Source organism: Budorcas taxicolor, chromosome 1 (genome assembly GCF_023091745.1).
Source record: "Budorcas taxicolor isolate Tak-1 chromosome 1, Takin1.1, whole genome shotgun sequence".
Lineage (NCBI taxonomy): Eukaryota > Metazoa > Chordata > Mammalia > Artiodactyla > Bovidae > Budorcas > Budorcas taxicolor.
In genome coordinates this window covers 220,620,317-220,640,881 of record NC_068910.1, presented here as the reverse complement: position 1 = coordinate 220,640,881, position 20,565 = coordinate 220,620,317, and the positions used below count along the sequence as shown (strand labels likewise).

The 20,565-nt window shown below is 45.4% G+C and overlaps 1 protein-coding gene across 1 annotated transcript in view; it reads right to left on the bottom strand.

Annotated features, from left to right (window-relative positions):
* Positions 1-20,565, bottom strand: part of KCNH8 (potassium voltage-gated channel subfamily H member 8) — a 476,768-nt gene that overhangs the window by 261,377 nt on the left and 194,826 nt on the right. The window contains exon 3 of the mRNA XM_052642660.1: positions 2,384-2,515. Within this exon, the coding sequence (XP_052498620.1) occupies positions 2,384-2,515 (132 nt within the window). The remainder of the gene's footprint in view (positions 1-2,383; positions 2,516-20,565) is intronic.

The window sequence follows — 20,565 nt, the reverse complement described above, 5'->3', positions numbered from 1 at the left end:
AAGTGGGAAAGGAGTGCGTCAAGGCTGTATATTGTCACCCTGCTTATTTAACTTCTATGCAGAGTACATCATGAGAAACGCTGGGCTGGAAGAAACACAAGCTGGAATCAAGATTGCCAGGAGAAATAGCAATAACCTCAGATATGCAGATGACAATTTCTAAGGGAAGAAAGTGAAGAGCCTCTTGAAGAAGGCAACAGAAAAGAGTGAAAAAGCTGGCTTGAAACTTAACATTCAAAAAACTAACATCATGGTATCCAGTCCCATCACTTCATGGCAAATAGATGGGAAACAATGGAAACAGTGACAGACTTTATTTTGGGGGGGCTCCAAAATCACTGCAGATGGTGACTGGTTATGAAATTAAAAGGCACTAGCTCCTTGGAAAAAAAAGCTCTGACCAAACTGGACAGCATATTAAAAAGCAGAGACATTATTTTGCTAACAAAGGCCTGACAACAAAGGTCATCAAGGCTATGTTTTTGTGTATGGATGTGAGGGTTGGACTATAAAGAAAGCTGAGCACCGAAGAACAGATGCTTTTGAACTGTGATGTTGGAGAAGACTCTTGAGTCCCTTGGACTGCAAGGATTCCACCCAGTCCATCCTAAAGGAGATCAGTCCTGGGTCTTCATTGGAAGGACTGATGCTGAAGCTGAAACTCCAATACTTTGGTCACATGATGCGAAGAACTGACTCATTTGAAAAGACCCTGATGCTGGGAGGGGTTGGGGGCAGGAGGAGAAGGGGACGACAGAGGATGAGATGGCTGGATGGCATCACCCACTCAATGGAAGTGAGTCTGAGTGAACTCTGGGAGTTGGTGATGGACAGTGAGGCCTGGCGTGCGTCCATGGGGTCGCAAAGAGTCGGACACGACTGAGTGACTGAACAGCAAAAATAGTGTCAAAACTGAATTAAATTTTAGGGCACCCCATGGTGTCCAGAGAGCTGCAGAACTGGTGGTTCAGTTCAGCTCAGTTCAGTCGCTCAATCGTGTCTGACTCTTTGCAACCCCATGAACTGCAGCATGTCAGGCCTCCCTGTCCATCACCAATTCCTGGAGTTCACTCAGACTCATGTCCATTGAGCCGGTGATGCCATCCAACCATCTCATCCTCTGTCATCCCCTTCTCCTCCTGCCCTCAGTCTTTCCCAATATCAGGGTCTTTCCCAATGAGTCAGCTCTTCGCATCAGGTGGCCAAAGTATTGGAGTTTCAGCTTCAACATCAGTGAGGGAAAAAAAAACCTACGGTTGGTGTTAGAGGTGTTCTAAGTAAATGCACTTCACACTTACCTTCTTCTTCCTATAACAGCAAAGAAAAATTTGAAAACAGAAACAAAAATCGTGTGCACCTGTTGACACACTTTTCTCTCCCTAGGCAAGTATTACACTTGCTCTGATCTTCAAGTAGCTTTACTGACATGAATGCTTGCCTCTCCTGTGTTTAAAATATACCACAATATTCAGTTCTGCAAACACACAGGAACCAGTCATGCATTTGCAAACATTCTAAATGACAGATGCTGGGAGGTGGGGACACCAAATAGCTCTCAGTCTGTGTTGTCATTCAAAAGACAGAATATATATAAAACACACAGATACATTTTTAAGAAGACATAGCTGTTAAAATGTCAAATAGCTGATTCTTATAAAGAACTTTGTAGGAAATGCCTACAATGACAATTGCTTTTTCTCTGGTCATCAAAATATCCAACTCTACTTCTGTTTAAACGAAATAATATGGGCCATTTTTCCAGTGTTAATTGTTGTCTGCTTACATAAATTCAGGGAATTTCCTCATAAACTATAAGCAGAAGCTATAGGGTAAGCAATATGAAGTCTTAGAATCCTTTAAAAATCATTGAAAATCTTGTCTATGTCAACACAAATTATTATTGCAAGATACAGATACATCGGCAATGTTCCACTCTAACAAAGTGCTAAATCGAGTTCTGGGTTTTGTACCTAAAATGAAATCTTGCAGTTTTGAGTTCTGAGCTGCTGTACATTAGTTTAAACTGAGAGGTATATTTTTAATTGCCTCATTTAACTTCACTTATTGCTATCAGTTTGTATTTTTCCCTGATAAAACCAGGTGGTATGAATCTGTGTACTCTAATACAAATTTTTCCATCCTCATCCTCTTGGAATCAGAATACAAACTTCTGGTTCCTGTCAAGTGAATCTTTGTTACAAACAGGAGAAAGCAAATTCGCGTGAGTCTGTGATTTCGGGAAAAGCGCCAGATACTGACTGCTGAGTTATGAATATTTATCAGTTGCTGTTATTAAAAACACCCTTTTTCCTACTGGAGTTTCCGAGTAAACAATTTCAAAATGTTATTCCATCTGTCAATGTTTTCTGAAAACAGCACAAACCTTCTTTTTTATCTTCTGGAGTAATCTTCACTTTCGTGTCTGTTATATCTTTGAACGAGGCCAGAAAAAGGACCACATCTCCTTTCTCATTCTTTATGGGAACAATATCCAACAGGCACCAAAATGGAGACCCTGCAACCGTAAAAGAGAAACACATCAGCCACTGCCTCCTGCTTCTGTACGAAAATCACATCATTCACGATATAGTTCATAAAGCCCTTACTGTTTGCTGCTAGCCCACGACTCTCCCTGCAAATCTCAAAAATGTCAGTGCTCAGATTCCATACATGTCTAGCCCATATAGATATCTCTTCATTTCCATATGAAGGGTTTTCTCTGAAAATAAAGCGGTATTTTCAAGAAAACTATTGGTCTGTGCTGAGACCTTTCTGCTTACGATATTCAAGCTGTATTTCTTCTTTGAATGTATTGATGTTGAAGCATTCAAACTGATAAAACTTTGCCCCTTCCCACCTCCAGCACACACTGGTTCCTAAATGAAGATCTTTGTTTGGTGTGAGCTTCCTAGAGGTTTATTTAGTCAGTTTAAAAATCAATGCTTGTGCACCAGAAGAGCTAAAAGAAAAAACGATGGAAAATACCAGTTTTGGGAAGGATATTTTGTCACTGAACTCTCCTACATTGCTGAGGGGTTGCAAATTAGTACATATATTTTAAAAAATGTTTGGCAGTATCAAGATACATTTTCATAACACAACATTATTCAGCAATGTGAATGAGTGATAATATAGTAATTGGCAGTAGACGAACATACTGTTGAGTAAAAACAGCCCGACACGGAGGAGTGGAATCCATTTAAACTAAGTACAAAAACTAGCAAAACTAATCTATGCTGTTACAGGTCAAGTTGGTGGTTACCTTTGGGAGGCTGGGAGGGAACAGAGGTCAGGAAGTTCTGGGATGCTGGTCCATCTTTCGTGACCTTTATGATGATTACATTGGAGTACTCAGGTTTTGAAACTCATCAGACTCTACATGCATGTACTTTTCAGTATGTATGTTTTATTTCAAGAAAATATTCTTAAAAGTGATACTTAATACCCCAAAAAAGAACAAAGTAATGCCATCTGCAGCAACGTGGATGGACCTAGAGATGATCAGATCACACTAAGTGAGGTAAGCCAGACAGAGACAAGTATCTTTGATATCGCTTCTATGTGGGATATGAAAATAAAAGGTACCAGTGAACTTCTTATTTATGGTTCCCAACGAGGGTAGGGAGCAGGAGGGATAAGTTGGGAGGCTGGGACTGACATATACACACTGCTGCTGCTGCTGCCAAGTTGCTTCAGTCGTGTCAGACCCTGTGAGACCCCATAGATGGCAGCCCACCAGGCTCCTCCGTCCCTGGGGTTCTCCAGGCAAGAACACTGGAGTGGACTGCCATGCCCTCCTCCGGGGGATCTTCCCCACCCAGGGATCAAACCCAGGTCCCTTACAACTCCTGCATGGGCAGGCGGGTTCTTTAGCACGAGAGCCACCTGGAAGCCCCTTCATTAACACGGGTCGCTCTAAATACAAAGTGTGTAATGAGGTGACGTCAGCTAGGCGACTGTCTGCATTCCCACTGTGTATACGGCAAGTGAATCAGGAACAGTGTAAATGACACATACGCCTATTTTCTCCTTCTTTCCTTCCTTCCCTCCATGCTCCCTTCCCCCTTTCTGCCTTCAGCTGCCATCCTATTTAACCACACCAGCTTGCTTACAAATATGGCTTTGGGTATCTTCATGTTAGAAAGCAAAGCATAAGTCATTTGCTCGTTCTTCCAGAAAAAGAGAACCAGTGCCGAAACCTACCAATCAGGTTCAAAGCAACACCCTTGTCGCTTAGTTTGCTCACTGATCTTCCCCTTCCCTGCTGTCTTCAGTGTCTCCACCCTGACTCTGACAAAATCTTCAACCCTGCATGCCTGTGATAACTCAGAGCAGTCCCCCAGGCTCTGCTTCTTCCTTTCTTGCCCACAGGTGCAATGATGGTCACGTAATGTCTTTTACTCATCAGCCACCCGGACTTGGTACCAGAAATCTCTCTTAGGGTTAAGAAGTGAGGAAGAAAACCCCTCGGCCTCCAATCCAAAGACGGGAAGGGTTCTGAAAAGCAGGGTTAGAGGGCAGACATCGTGTCAGTGTTAACTCCCTCTGTATATAGCAATAGTAATTAGCCTGTGGGTTGGTGAGCACTAAAGCAGATGAGGCTCTGCCAAGATTTAAGTTAATAGCACCTTTAATTTCCGCAGATAAACACAATTCATGGGGAGAAAGCAAGGTTTATACCCTACATGGGAAACTGTATTTTTGGAATTGCATAAATAATCACATAGGGTTGAAACCTGGTGGAAGGACCCACGTCTCCGTTTTTGGTACTTTCTTTTACTTCACTGGGAAACAAGGGTGCGAGAGAATCTGACTTGGTGATATTTATAATTGAAAGAAGGTATATACTTTCCACATACCCCCAAAAGATGACATTTAGCAGTAAGTGTAGACTAATGGTAAGGTTTCTAGTATGAGTTCATGGTTCAATAACTCAATACAAGGAGGCGGGAATGTAAAGAAGGTTGAGCTGAGCTGCTCCCCTCTCTCGAGCAGCTGCGTTGCGATGATAGAACGCGCGTTGCGTCTCCAGTGAGATAGAGCAGAAGCGAGTGGAACGGGGCGCTTTGCTCTTGTCGTTTAGTTGCTAAATCGCGTCTGGCTCTTTTGCGACCCCATGGACTGTAGCCCTGCAGGCTCCTCCGTCCATGGGATTCTCCAGGCAAGGATACTGGAGTGGGTTGCCACTTCCTTCTCCAGGGGATCTTCTCCACCCAGAGATGGAACCCGGGTCACCTGTGTTGGCAGACGAGGTCTTTACTGCTGAGCCACCTGGGAAGCCCGGGGACCCTCTGCATGAGCCTTATATCAAGCAGGATTTTGACTGGGTTTTTAATGATAAATAAGCGTGATCATTAGTCTTTGACATTGGGGCTCTGACAACACGACACCCTGTGTGAACAGTGTCAGTATTGGGTGGCGCAGCATTTTGAGGTGCTCCTAGTGTTTCACAGCAAACCTGGCGGGCGTCGCTGTCTATTGCCACGGTCTCAGTGCTGCAAACTCAGCGGTGTGATAAAGGGTTGACAATACCTAGAAACCCAGCCAGGGAATGTAATACCAGGGAGGGTGTTGCCAAAGGGCGGCAGGTGTGTCAACAAGGCACTGCTACCGGAGGCTGAATGGCAGGACCGCAGGGTCTGCAGCAGAGAGTGGGGCGAGGGGTGAGTCTCTTCAGCACGTAGTTTCTGCCTCGTCCTCGCCCTAATCATCTCTCGCCCACTCTCCAAATGCCTTCTCTCTACCCTTAGATTTTCTCCCCAGGCTGCTTAAAGAATCTGTGAAAATACAGGGTCCTGATTAAAAACACCCAATGGCTTTTTCACTGCTTGCTTGCTTAAAAAAAAATCAGCATAGCATCCCAGACACTTTATCAACATGGAGGATCTATTTTCATGGAATGGGAAAGGAAAACAGGAATGGGATGGTGGGGTGAGGAGATGACCTAAGAGAAGGGTCAGATTCCAAAGGAGGAGGAAGTCCCAGGAAGACAAGCCCCACAGCAGCGTCTCCAGGGCTTCCGGGGGCCCGTGCTCCTCCAAGTGACGGAAGCAAGGATTCTTCGGTGGGTTACCAGGTAAAGCCTCCACCTTTAACCTGCAGGAAGCCTTCCTTCAACTTCCCTGCAGGAAACACCTCTTCCGAGGACCATCCGTCTATGGTGCAGCCCGTGTGTGTTTCAGATCTGTGCTCCGTTCCCAGTGAATCTGCCTTGAGTGGACAGCTCTCCTCCAAATGCCCCAGGATCCTAAAGCACAGAACTTAACAACACTGGGGCCCGGATTCCTTGTGCAGCAGTGGAAGGCAGAGCGGGGTTGGTGGGACAAGAACCGAGTCAGCTGGAGATCTCGCTGAGCTGGGCAGGGTCTAAGGACACCTTTTATTTCAACATTTAATGAAAAATGAAGATCTCAGGAAACAATGCATGTTAAATGTTTAAAGCCTGTTTCTTTGGGCTTCCCTGGTGGCTCAGCTGGTAAAGAATCCAACTGCAATGCAGGAGACCTGGGTTTGATCCCTGGGTTGGGAAGATCCCCTGAGGGGGGAATGGCAACCCACTCCAGTGTTCTTGCCTGGAGAATCCCATGGACAGAGGAGCCTGGCGGGCTACAGTCGATGGGGTTGCAAGAGTCAGACATGACTGAGCGACTAAGCCCAGCACAGCACTTGCTTCTTTAGAGAAAAACAAACAAACAAAAACTAGGCGGACGCACACGCACGGTGCACAGCGGTGGAGTGTGGGGTGATAGTTTCCTCCTTTTCTTTTCTTCTCAGATCCTTATTTTCAGCTTTGCTAGAATAAGCACAAAGGAATATATAGTGGAATTCTGGCAACTCTAGAGATTTGCAGTAGGAAATGAAGAGTTCAGGACTGGGTTACTGAAGCCGTGATCACTCTGCATGTATTATCCATGATTCACTTCTAACAGATACCCCATTTCAGACTGTGAGAAAAGTCCTGTTTTGAGTTAGGGTAACTTAAAAAAGGAAAGAGGGAAAGAAAAGTTTAAAAAAAAAGAAGGAAAGAGGGGTAGATACAAATCAACTGATCTTGGCTGCATAGAATGTACCAAGTTTTTCTTTCTTTTTTCTTCATCTTTCCATTTTGTTCCAAGTACTGCCTCTCCTTAAATACAAGTACCTCTTTCCTCTCCCAAGAGTATGTATCAGTGTCCTCAAAAATCTCTAACAATTAAACACAAGAGGAGCCTGGGAGCTTGAGATCTGAAAAATATCTCCACGATGTGCTTTAGTCAATATTGCCGACAACCTTGCTCAACAAATCATTTAATGGAGATTTGACCAGTAGAGCTATTTACTACTTGCCTTAAGAAAACCTAACTGCTTCTGATAGACAGAGGTAATTCTTACCTACAACTCGTATGGGTAGCCACAAATTCATCTGGGATAGATTCAGAGGAGGAGCCGAGATAGCTGATTACAGTCCAGTGAGAAACGGAGCTGAGGGATTCCTGACAATGTGATGTTCAGGGACAGCTCTCATTCATTAACTTCTATTACGGGCTTCCTCCATAGTTCGGTTGCTAAAGAATCTGCCTGCAATGCAGGAGACCTGGGTTCGATTCCTGGGTAGGGAAGATCCCCTGGAGAAGGAAATGGCAACCCACTCCAGGATTCTTGCCTGGAGAACCCCATGGACGGGGGATCCTGGTAGACTATACTCCACAGCGTTGCAAAAGCCGACACGACTTGGTGAATAAACCACCACCATGTGCCGGACACTGAGCCACAAGCTCTCTATGCATTCTGGGTAAACTTCTCATCCATCACCCTGACCAACATTTTCACAGACTGATCCATAGTTTACAACCAGGGAAACTGCCATGTGTGGCATTTTCTTCAGGGTCCCACAGTTAAGTAGTGTCAAACAGCAGGCTTTAAACCCAGGCCTGAGTTTGATTTCTGATGTGGGTTTACTCTAGTCTTCTGGGAGTGATCGTAATCTGTGAACAACGCTTTAAAAGTTGAGGTTAATCTTTCTTTCTACCTGTGCTCTAGAACACAATGATACGTATTCTCTTTAAAATGTCGTATTAGAAGAGACAAAGCGAAATAAAACCTGTGGATAATCAACAAATATCGCTCTCCACCCAAAAATAACAGGAGAAACTCTACTTGCAGTAAAATTCAGCTACTTTAGTTCTAGAATGGAATACATCCATCACTTAGGCACATATGGCCCTAATTTTTAAATTTTCTTCAGTAACCGAATAGACAATGAGATCTGAAAACCACCTCTGGTACTGTTTTCAGTCCCCTCATTGAGACAATGAGGATGCAGTTATGAAACCTTTGTTATTCCAATCTTTAGGCGCAGTCACCTAAGTTGTGAACGTACACGGCATCATGTCCTGACCTCATTCACAAAACCTTTGCTTGACCCCTCTCCCCAGGGTGTTTCTGCCCCTTCCCTAGAAATGGTGATCTTCGTGCCTCTCTAGTTGCAGGCAGGACACATACAACATACCCTATGTTCTTCTCTTCTCTGCAGACGACAAACAGAACTGAGCCCACCCAACCCTGGGCCTGGGCTTTTCTCCAGGGGGGCCCTTGGGGAAAGAAGGCCACCCATGCCTGATCACTGTCAGCGAGCAGACAGACGTCTCATCCAACGGGCTTGACCCCACAATTGCTCCTCAGAAGCCACTTCTTTCTGAGAACAAGGTGCTGAGACAAACTCACTCCCTTGATACTTGACTTTAAGGAAAGCAATTTAAGATTTCTTTAGACTTGCAGTTGTTCGGTATAAAAGAATTTGGATTAAATGAGAATCGGAGGATCAAGCTAACCCTCTCTAATTGCACAAAGCTTTAGAGGGATAAATCTATGGTCTTTGCAGGGTGAGGGGAATAATTGTTGGTACCAATAAGCATAATGCCAACCTACACTCAGTGTGGTTAAGGGGGTCTGGGACTCTGGAACTACTTAGTCTAGGACCCAAAAGAAAATAGTTGGAGATTGCATTGCAAGCAATTGGACATAAAGTTATTCATTCATTCAGCATATTTTTACTGAGTGCCTGCAATGGCCAGGAACTATTTTGAGTGTTGGGAAACACATCAGTAAACCAAAGAGAACAGATTTCTGTCCTGTGTCCTGAGAGAAGTTATACTCTACTTCGGAGAGAAGAACAACAACTGTATGGTTTATTAGGGGGCTTTAAATGCTACGACAAAAAGAAAAAGTAGAACAGGGTAAAGGGATATAGAATGTAGGAAAAGGTGGAATAAGGCTCTGGTGTGAGGTTCTTAAGTGCTGCTTAATGAATCTTCCAAATATTAATAAATAAACTGTGGGTTCTTGCTGGTCCTCTTTGAAGCAAATGATGGGAAGACCACAATGCAGATCTCAGGTCACGCAAAAGCGAGAGAGAAGGAAGGAAAACTGGGTGAGAGTGTCTTAGATCTCAGTGCAGTTCCAAGGAAAGTTCTCCAAGGCCATCCCAGAGTCACCTAGCCAAGCCAACCATCAGAGCGTCACTGCCTCTCCTCGGAACGGCCCTGTCTCAGCAGCCCTGCCTCGGTCAGTCGCTGGCTGGTAGCAGCCCTGGCAAAGTCTGGTCTGCGCCAACACAGCGATGTGCTTCAGAGGACAGCAGCTGGGGTAGCAGCCACACTCCCGTGTAACCAGAGACATGGGACGCCCTTTCTCGCGGTCGCTGCTGCTGGCATGGCAGACATCTCACGTGTTCAGCAGAACAGCATCCCTGCCCAGCCACTGCACCCCCGTCTTCCATGGGAGATGGAGACTCCTCCTCATGTACCACCTTGGTAGACTGCCCCGCCCAGTGCGTGGGGCAGCCTTCACTGGAGGCATGGGCCATCCTTTCTGCTGGACGGTCATTCTTTCTCCTCCAGTAACTGCAATCTTGAACAGTGGGACCCAAGATCAAAAATGAAGGAAGCAGATTTATTTAACAGTGAAGACCAGAAAATCTTGCCCATCATTCCTGCTTCCGAGACCTCATGGAACACCACTGCTTCTTGTTTTTTTCAAAGACTGGCTGCTCATTCCTCTTTTTGGTTCCATATGTTGCAACCTATGCTTTCAATAAATTAATATTTTTGCCTCCAATAACCAGAATCAATTTATATTTGCATACTGGATGTATTTCTACTTCTCATGGTTAAGAGCTCTGAAGAGGTCAATACCTATAAAAGTATTTTGTGCTTTTTGTCTATTAAGTAAGGAGTTTACCTGAATATATAATGCTTTGATTCTTTAATCATTGAAAAAAAAGGTCAGGCACAACTATAGCTCCATGTGTGAGTTAGTCGCTCGGTCGTGTCTGACTCTTTGCAACCCCATGGACTGTAGCCCGCCAGGCTCCTCCGTCCATGAAATTCTTCAGGCAAGAATGTTGGAGTGGCTAATCATTCCCTTCTCTGGGGATCTTTCTGACCCAGGGATTGAACCCAGATCTCTTGCTTTGCAGGCAAATTCTCTACTGTCTGAGCTACCAAGGAAACCAATAGTGTTAATTAACAGTTCAGTGTTAATATTTGTTAGGGGGGTTCAGGGTGGATATTTGTTGTAAAAATCTCTGTATTTTGTGTATATATGAAACATTTCATGATGTTTTTCATTAAGGAAACAGGAGAATTATTCAGCGCTTCCTTGAACATCAAATCTAGAATTAAGCTGGAACAAAATCTTTTCAGATTGCTGGATTTAGAAAAGATCTTTAGAGATGATGCAAGGAACACTTTATTGTAAAGATGAAGATCCTGAGTTCAGGGTGGGTGCGTAAACTGTGCAAAATGGCTAATGTTATTGTTGAAAGAGGTGGAATTAGACCTCAAGTCATATGATTCTCTTTTTCGTGGGCTTTGTGCTAAAAAAACAGGGCATTTCTCCAAACATTAGAAAAAGAAAACAGGAGTAGTTCTCATATGAGAAAATATTGTGGTTTTTATGATTTAAAAAAGGAAACATTGTACTTATATATGTTATTGATTAAAAAAAGTCCAGGACACATAAATTCCACATTAATGAAGTCCTTTTTAAGCAATTAGGCGCAGAGTTAGAATCTGTGTTTAAAAGCCCGGGGAAGTAAGGCAAAATGGATGGAAAATAAGTCCTACGGGAGAAAGCTATAAGTTTGAGATGAGAATTTGGAAACAAGGAAACGGGAACTGAAAAGAGCTCGTTAAAGATTCTCGACAATTTTCCGGAGCGTAAACGTATGACGGCGGTTTTAGGGGCCAGTTTAACACTCTCCGAGAGCATGGCAACCACAGCCACTGGGCATCTCTTCCACTGTGTGAACTCGCCTCGGCGAAGCTCGGAAACAGGGCGCCAGATTGCTCGAGCCACAGCTCGGCGGGCACGGGAGGGGAACAGCCAGGCAGCGTCCCGTTTCTCTCCTGCACGCGCCGACGTCTCACCAGGACCCGGTGCCTGGGGAGGCTCGCCGGACCCGCCGCGCTCAGCCAGCTGCTCGCACCGCAGGCCTGCCCCAGACAGACAGCATCTCGACAAAAACAAGTCTGTGCGTCGCGTTTTCCTACCCGCTTCCAGACGATCACGGGCACTTCCCTCCACAACAAGAAAAGTACAAAAGAGAGGCACCTGTAGAGACTGGACTTGGCCCAGCGCGGGAAGGACGCGGGGCACAAACGGATAGGGTGGCAGTGACGTGTATACACGACCACGTGCGACACGGGCAGCTAGGGGGAGGCTGCCGTGTGACACGGGGGCTCAGCCGGGGCCCTGTGACGACCTGCGGGTGGGGCGGGGTGGGGGGAAGGCCCAAGAGAGAGGGGGGCATGGCTGATTCATGCCGCTGCACAGCGGAAACTAACACCGCGCCGTAAGGCAGTTATCTTCCAACTAAAACAAACATCAAAGAAATGAAACAGACCCAAGCTGATTGCATTGCACAGTACCAGCCATTTCCCAGAGCTCCTACATGTTAAGGGTTGGGGTAATGAAGATATTTGTTTCTATTAATGTATTTTGTGGCTTTTGCATACGTATATATAATATGTATATATTATATATATATACATAAATGTAGATGTGTTGTCTCTTAAAAAATGCACTTATGAAATTTTTCAAAAAGTACATTTTGAGCCTGTATCTGTAATTAAAACAGGACAGTTTGGAATTCTCCTAAACCATAAGAGTTTCAGTTTGGTAGTCAGCCTAACAGTTATGGCACATTCATCTTCAGAGGTTGGCAAACCCAATGGGAAATATTTTGACTTTGCCATTCTCTGTCTCAGCTACTCAAGCCTGCAGCTGTAGTGCTCAAGCAGTAATAAATAGCACATTAAAAAGTGCATGTGACTGCTCTCCTTTGTAAAACAGGCATCCCACCAGATATGGCCTGCAGTTGCTACTTGGCTGGCTCCTTGTGCGGAAGCCTGCAGGTTACTGCACGATAGGGGCTAGCTCTTGAGTCTTTGGAAGTCTCACCTGCCGCACTATTTAAGAAGCATGGTTTGTTAGTGTGAGAATCAGGCAGCATCTTTGTTCAGGCAGAACTGAGATTAGGAATGTCAGAGTGGTGCATGATAAAAGATTATCCAGACAGCCCTCCTCCAGAATAGAGGGTAACTGTATCCTTTCTCTTTCAGGAATGAGAATAGACTTAATGATACTTCACCTGAAAAATAGGCTTAACTGTCAACCACCCAGAGAGATCCCTGACAAGGCTTTTCTTCCAGTTCTGTCAGTAGAAGTACTTTGGGGATGTCTAGGTGGCATCACAGAGCAAAATCCATTCAAATCAGAAGGCTGAAGGAGTGAAATGAGATTGTGGTCAAAGAGTCTATGAATCAGGACAAAGCAAGCTAAAACACGTGAGAAAGAAGCTAAAATGTGCAAGAAATTTCTACTCTGGCAATCTCTTTTATTCAAGAGAACAGGTAGCTTTCCAAACTATTAAAATATATTAAAACCATTAAATTATATTCTACACAATAAAACAACCTTAAGCAGAGGGGATTTTTTTTAACTTCAGAACATGTTCTGAGGTTAACATTTCCCTGTTCAATAGTGTCTTTTCTTAGAATTGTTAACAAGATTTCTGTTGCTGTTTGATTCCTACTATATTCCTAAAACAGAGTGTTTTTTAAAAAAATAGTGGAACATAACATTTCAAAAGATTATTTAGTAGACTTGAAATTGAAGAATTCTGGGGAAGTCAAGACTTCAAGAAAAATAGTTCTCCTTATCATAGAGGAAATCAGCCTTCTGGTTATAGCTTGCTTTATTGTCCATTAGCACAGATGTTCTAAGCCATAAGATCCTCTTTTTCCACTTGATGTCAGTTATAATATGATGTCTCTTGGTTCCTTTCATCGGTACTCTGTAGATTAGTAAATATTAAAAAGCAAAGACAGAAAAACCTCAACTCATGTAGTCTCATCTCAAATATGCACCCAATAAAGCACAAAAAACAGGTAAGGTGACTTCTGCTGCAAATACCCGTTTTAGAGACATTCCTGACATTGACTTCTCTCTTATCCCCCAAATCAAGGCATCACTCAACATTGTCATTTCCAGGAGCTAAACTTGTGAAATCGCTTCTAAATCCAGTCACTCTCCCATCTTAATTGGGCACATCCTATACTTACGCAGGGTTCCTCAAACTTTAATCCCCTGGAGGGCTCCTAAAAACAGTCTTGGACACACCTCCAGATCTGACTCGATAGGTCTGAGCAAGGCCCGACAATGTGCATTTCTCACAGCTCCCAGTGACGCCGATGCGACTGGACTTCACGCCACACTCTGCGCACCCACTGGTCCGAGGGATCGTCGCCACGCGTGTGCACCACCCACCTCACATGGCAGAAAAGTGATCTCTGAAAAATGCGACCTTCACCCCATACCTCCTGCTCAGAACACTGGGAGCCTGGCGACCATTAGCTAGCTGTCATGGCCTCAGCGTGACAGTGACCTAACTCCTGCCTCCTTGCCCGCCCCCACAGGAACGTGGCGCTCCAAGGGCCCTGGTGTTCTCTCCTTTTCTCCCATGAGACGCTCTCTCCCAGGACCTTTGCACATGCAACTTTCTTTGCCTGGGGTGCTTTCATTCTTTCCTCCATGGAGTAAATTCCCACATCCTTCAAAATTCACTTCAAATATCACTTCCTTGATGAAATCTTCCTTGTACACTGTATTTGGTCCAATCCCGCTGTTATTCCCTTGTATAACAGACTGTCATTTCCCTGCAAACTACTTAACAGGTCGTGTGATTATTTGATCTGTCTTTCTTTCTCAAAAGGGTATAAGGTACAGGAGATAAGAACTATATCTTTTTTATCTTTCACTCTCCCACATGCAAAGCAGCGTGCCCAGCCTAAACTTGGGAGGCACTCAAAACTCTGTGTTAAAAGAACACAGTTCCTCATTAGAAGATGAGCTCCAATTTTCAATAATAAAGCTGGTTGCAAGACTGATCACTAATATTCAGTAAGCATTTGTGTGCCTGGCACTGCGTTCAGCATTGGACGAGCAATATTTCACTTAAGCCCATTAAGGATATGCTCTCACTATTATGGCCATATTCCAGATGAGAAAACTGAGGCTCAGGAAGTTGAAGAATCATTGCTATATTTTCTACCACTTATTTCCTTTATCTGACCCTCTTAAGAGCTTTAAGATATAAGATATAAATATCGTCTCTGTTCACCTCTTACAGACAAGATAAGATGTTGAAGGTGAAACACCTTGGCCAAGGTCGTGTACAGAATGTCAGTGACTCAGCCAGGACTCAAGTCTTCACACAAGAATCTTACAATTTTTCCAGTCAAGCATGTTGGAAATGGCAAAAGGTGCTCTCTATAATAAGACGAGTTTCACTGCATTTCTGATTCAAATATGCATCTGAAAATGTGAATTCATTTGAACCTCCTGCCAAGTTACTAAAGACTGACAATTGGATTGTTTCTTAGAAAGCGCTTTCAGCTTTGAGAGGTATCTCCATGCCAGGGCTTCTAGGGAGAGCAAAAACGCTTCTTCCTTCCACATTCAGAGGGGCCTCATTGTCTCCCGCACCAAGCACAGTGATGCCGCCGCTGTTTGCAGGCTGCCAACTCTCTCTCCATGCTCAGTGGCCGCCTCTCCAGCTGCCACCCCTTTGCCTTTATTAAAAAACAAAAAACAAAAACAATTGGCGTGCAGTTGATTTACAGTGGTGTAACGGTCGGTTTAGAATGGCTGCGATTTATAATGATTTGCTTCTGCTGTACGGCAAAGGGAACCAGTTTTATGTATCTATATATCCACTCATCTTAGATTCTTTTCCATATAGGTTATCAGAGAATATGGACTAGAGTTCTCTATGCTCAACAGTAGCTCCTTATTAGTCACCTACTTTATATGTGGTCATGTGAATGTGTCAATCCCAATCTCCCAGTTTATCCCCTGCCTTCAGTTCAGCTCCGTTCAGTTGCTCAGTCGTGTCCGACTCTCTGCAACCCCATGAATCGCAGCAGCCAAGCCTCCCTGTCCATCACCACCTCCCGGAGTTCACACACACTCACACCCATCGAGTCAGTGATGCCATCCAGCCATCTCATCCTCGGTCGTCCCCTTCTCCTCCTGCCCCCAATCCCTCCCAGCATCAGAGTCTTTTCCAATGAGTCAACTCTTTGCATGAAGTGGCCAAAGTACTGGAGTTTCAGCTTCAGCATCAGTCCTTCCAAAGAAATCCCAGGGCTGATCTCCTTTAGAATGGACTGGTTGGATCTCCCTGGAGTCCAAGGGACTCTCAAGAGTCTTCTCCAACACCACAGTTCAAAAGCATCAATTCTTCAGTGCTCAGCCTTCTTCACAGTCCAACTCTCACATCCATACATGACCGCAGGAAAAACCATAGCCTTAACTAGACGGACCTTAGTCGGCAAAATAATGTCTCTGCTTTTGAATATGCTATCTAGGTTGGTCATAACTTTTCTTCCAAGGAGTAAGCGTCTTTTAACTTCATGGCTGCAGTCACCATCTGCAGTGATTCTGGAGCCCAAAAAAAATAAAGTCTAACACTGTTTCTACTGTTTCCCCATCTATTTCCCATGGAGTGATGGGACCGGATGCCATGATCTTTGTTTTCTGAATGTGGAGCTTTAGGCCAACTTTTTTGCTCTCCTCTTTCACTTTCATCAAGAGGCTTTTTAGTTCCTCTTCACTTTCTGCCATAAGGGTGGTGTCATCTGCATATCTGAGGTTATTGATATTTCTCCCGGCAATATTGATTCCAGCTTGTGCTTCTTCCAGCCCAGCGTTTCTCATGATGCACTCTGCATAGAAGTTAAATAAGCAGGGTGACAATATCCAGCCTTGACGCACTCCTTTTCCCATTTGGAACCAGTCTGTTGTTCCATGTCCAGTTCTAACTGTTGCTCCCCCTTAGTAACCATGATTTGTTTTCTACCGTGTTTACTTCTGTGACCTAGAGATTGTCATGCTGCGTGAAGCGAGTCAGACAAAGACAAATGTCCTATGGTATCTCTTTCATGTGGACTCTAAAAGGATGGTACGATGAACCCACTCCCCTTGCCTTTTCCAGCCAGCAGGTGGGTGGGGAGGCACTCATCTCTCCCGGGTTCCTTATTCTGTTTACCCGCTCTCTGCCTGCATTGCCCACCCCCCAGGCAGCTATGACAGAAAAGACGAACATCAGAGGGACGTGGGTGAATAAACCTGCAGACCCCAGCCCCGCATTCTCGAAGCAAGGACAACCTGGTCATTTCCTGTGCAAACATGCTGATTTAGTAACCTGGTAGATAGCACGCCCTCTCTCTGTGCAAGCTATTTATTAAAAGATATATATATATATATATATATATATCTCCAAGCAATGGAGCCAATTTCGGCCTAGAAACAGAAAGAAGTGGGGAGGGTGGGGTCAGAGGCTGGAGGAAGACTTCGCAGGAGAGATGACCATGAGCTTGCAACAAAAGGGAAAACGAGCTCCTAGGAGACAGACTCGTACGGGATCTCAGGGCCATTCCTGGTGGGAGTAGAACCGGGCTTCACTGGAAACAGCAAGAGAAATATTTACATTCACTGGGCAAGTTATCTGTTAAGCGTTTCTGAAGTATCAGGGACTCTTCTAGACATACAGATACCACGATGACATGGCACCAGAAAGGAGGGCTGTGCCCAGTCTCATGGGGGGAGACAGATACATAAAGGGAAAGCGATAACCCACAGTGGGCTTCTCAGGGGCTGCTAATGGTAAAGAGCCCCTCTGCCGTTGCAGGAGACATGAGAGATGTGGGTTCAGTCCCTGGGTCAGGGAGATCTCCTGGAGGAAGCCATGGCAACCCACTCCAGAATTCCTGCCTGGGAAATCCCATGAACAGAGGAACCTGATGGGCTACAGTCCACAGGGTTGCAAAGAGTTGGTTTATAAACAATACATTTTTTTCCTCACAGCTCTGGAGGTTGGATGGGCTGGGCATCTGAGCTCAGAGTACCAGGGCCACTGGGCTCTGGTGAGAACCGTCCTCCAGGTTGTAAACTGCCAACTTCTCACCCTGTCCTCAGACGGTTGACAGATAATGGGTGAGCTCCTGGCCCCTTTCTACAAGGACACTCGTCCTACTCATAAAGGCTCCACCTTTGTGACCCAGTAACTCACAGAGACCTCTCCAGATGCCACCAAAAGGGAATTAGGTCTTCACTATATGGATTCTAGGGGAAATAAAAACATTCAGTTCGTTGCATGATGAATGCAGCTCACTGCAGTTCCCTCAGTTGGTACCAGCTACAAAGAACGGGCTTCCCTCACAGCTCAGCTGGTAAAGAATCCGCCTGCAATGCAGGAGACCCCAGTTCAATTATTGGGTTGGGAAGGTCCACTGGAGAAGGGAACAGTTACCTACTCCAGTATTCTGGCCTGGAGACTTCCATGGACTGTATAGTCCTTGGGGTCGCAAAGAGTCAAACACGACTGAGTGACTTTCACTTCCACTTCACACCTTCACAAAGAATGGAAGTGTGATGTGAAAGAGAAGGATCAGACGGTCACAGCTGGTGAAGGCCTTACTGGTGAAACAGGCTTGAACTGAGTCTCAGTCATTTTATTAGCTCCACGTGAGCAGGCTTCCCAGGTGGCACGGTGGAAAAGAATGTGCCTGCCAAGGCAGGAGACGCAAGAGACGCAGATTCTACCCCCGAGTCAGGAAGATCCCCTGGAGGAGGACATGGGCACCCACTCCTGTATTCTTGTCTGGATAACACAGCGGCCTGAGGAGCTGGGCAGCCCGCAGTCTGTGGGGTCACAGAGGGTTGGACATGACTGGGCAGCTGAGCACTGTGAGTGGGGAGGTGTGGAGAACCATCCTGGCAGGGAGAGCGTTAAGCTCAAAGGCATGACGCAAGTCAGAATATGGAAGTTGTGGGTAAGAAAAAAGCTTAAAGTAATAAATCAGGCTGAGGTTGGGTAGGGGATGCTTGGTGGAAATGCTGATTTTGCCGGGGGCGGGGGGGCGGGGAGGGTGGAAAAGAAGGCTGGGTTTGGAGACAGAGACACCAGCCCGGAGAGAGCTCACCAGGAGCTTCATCTGTAGCCTGAGGATCCACTTTGCCTGAGAGGCATGTGGAGCCCCCGGAGCCTCTGTCATAGGAAGGCTGCATGATCGAGTTTGCCCCGTAGGAAGGTATCTGTGGAAGTGATGGGAAGAAACGATTTGAGGGGGTCCACTGGAGACTAGGTGATCGGTACTGATGAAAGGGAATTATTGCAGCCTGGGCCCAGAACCAGGACAGTCTGAACAGAATCCGCAGCAAGAGAAGTGCTTTCCTAAGCAGGGCAAAAGGGTCTCGGTGGGGGCTCTGGGGGTCTGAACTTCTGGTAACAACTGCTGTGTAAACTTGATGGGGGCACTAACACACAGAACGCAGCTCTCTTTTCGTCCACTCGTAGGCAGTCAGCGTTTTATAACTATTCATCTTGGAAACAGGCTCCTATCATGTCCAGCGTGCTGCAAATTTTGGTGTTAGTTCTGTAATTCATACAACACTCAGAAGAGATGAAGCCTCTAAGCTGAGACATCACAGAGTCCTTCAAGGGTCTCCTTTCAGCTGGTGAGACGCCCATGGCTTTTTGGTTGGGTGTGGGGGACAGGAGACCAGCCCACAGCGCAGGGCTCAGAGTTTTTCCAGGGCCAGGTTTTGGATTCAGGCACTGAACTGGGAGATTCTGAGGGCCTGGCATTCTAGGAGATGGGTTCTACTTGGGGGAACATGGCAGAGGGGAAAGGGATATTTACTGAATGGCTATAATCTTCAAAACTTGCCTCACACGTCTGCAACTTGTGTAGTTCAAAGGCCCTACACCCACAAGAGCCCTAGAGCTTTGGTTTCAAGACTTGCTGCTGCCATTTTGAGATTGTGAATTTTTCTTTTTTTAGCAAATGGGCTCTGCATTTTCACTTCGCAACAGCAAATTCTACGTAGCCTGTCTTGACAAGGCCTGCTGAAGAGTAGTTCTCTCAGCTGGTCCTTTATTAGTCATCTCTGAGGCTGGCGCTGCTAGATCCATTTCAGGGAAATCCAAGACGATGCTCAGACAAGCAAGGTCACTGAGCTAGGATATACAGTGAGTGGAGAGAGGGAAGATTCCACCCCACATCCACCGAGCCGGTGCTGCCACCCAGCCCTCTCACCCTCTGTCCTCCCCCTCTCCTCCTGCCCCCAGTCTTTCCCAGCATCAGGGTCTTTTCCAGTGAGTCAGCTCTTCACATCAGGTGGCCAAAGTATTGGAGCTTCAGCTTCAACATCAGTCCTTCCAATGAATATTCAGGACTGATTTCCTTTTATGGACTGGTTGGATCTCCTTGCAGTCCAAGTGACTCTCAAGAGTCTTCTCCAACACCACAGTTCAAAAGCATCAATTCTTCAGCGCTCAGCTTTCTTTATGGTCCAACTCTCACATCCATACATGACCACTGGAAAAACCATAGCCGTGACTAGATGGACCTTTGCTGACCAAGTAATGCCTCTGCTTTTTATACGCTGTTTAGGTTTGTCATAGCTTTTCTTCCAAGGAGTGAGCATCACATCATTTAATTTCATGGCTGCAGTCACCATCTGCAGTGACTTTGGAGCCCAAGAAAATAAAGTCTGTCACTGTTTCCGTTGTTTCCCCATCTATCTGCCATGAAGTGATGTGTTACATATAAATACATAATACATAAATACATATATATGTTCAAGTTGGATTTAGAAAAGGCAGAGGAACCAGAGATCAAACTGCCAACATCCGTTGGATCATCAAAAAAGCAAGAGAGTTCCAGAAAAATATCTACTTCCACTTTATTGACTATGCCAAAGCCTTTGACTGTGTGGACCACAAGAAACTGTGGACAATTTTTAAAGAGATGGGACTACCAGACCACCTGACCTGCCTTTTGAGGAATCTGTATGCAGGTCAGGAAGCAACAGTTAGAACTGGACATGGAGCAACAGACTGGTTCCAAATAGGAAAAGGAGTACGTCAAGGCTGTATATTGTCACCCTGCTTATTTAACTTCTATGCAGAGTACATCCTGAGAAACGCTGGGCTGGAAGAAGCACAAGCTGGAATCA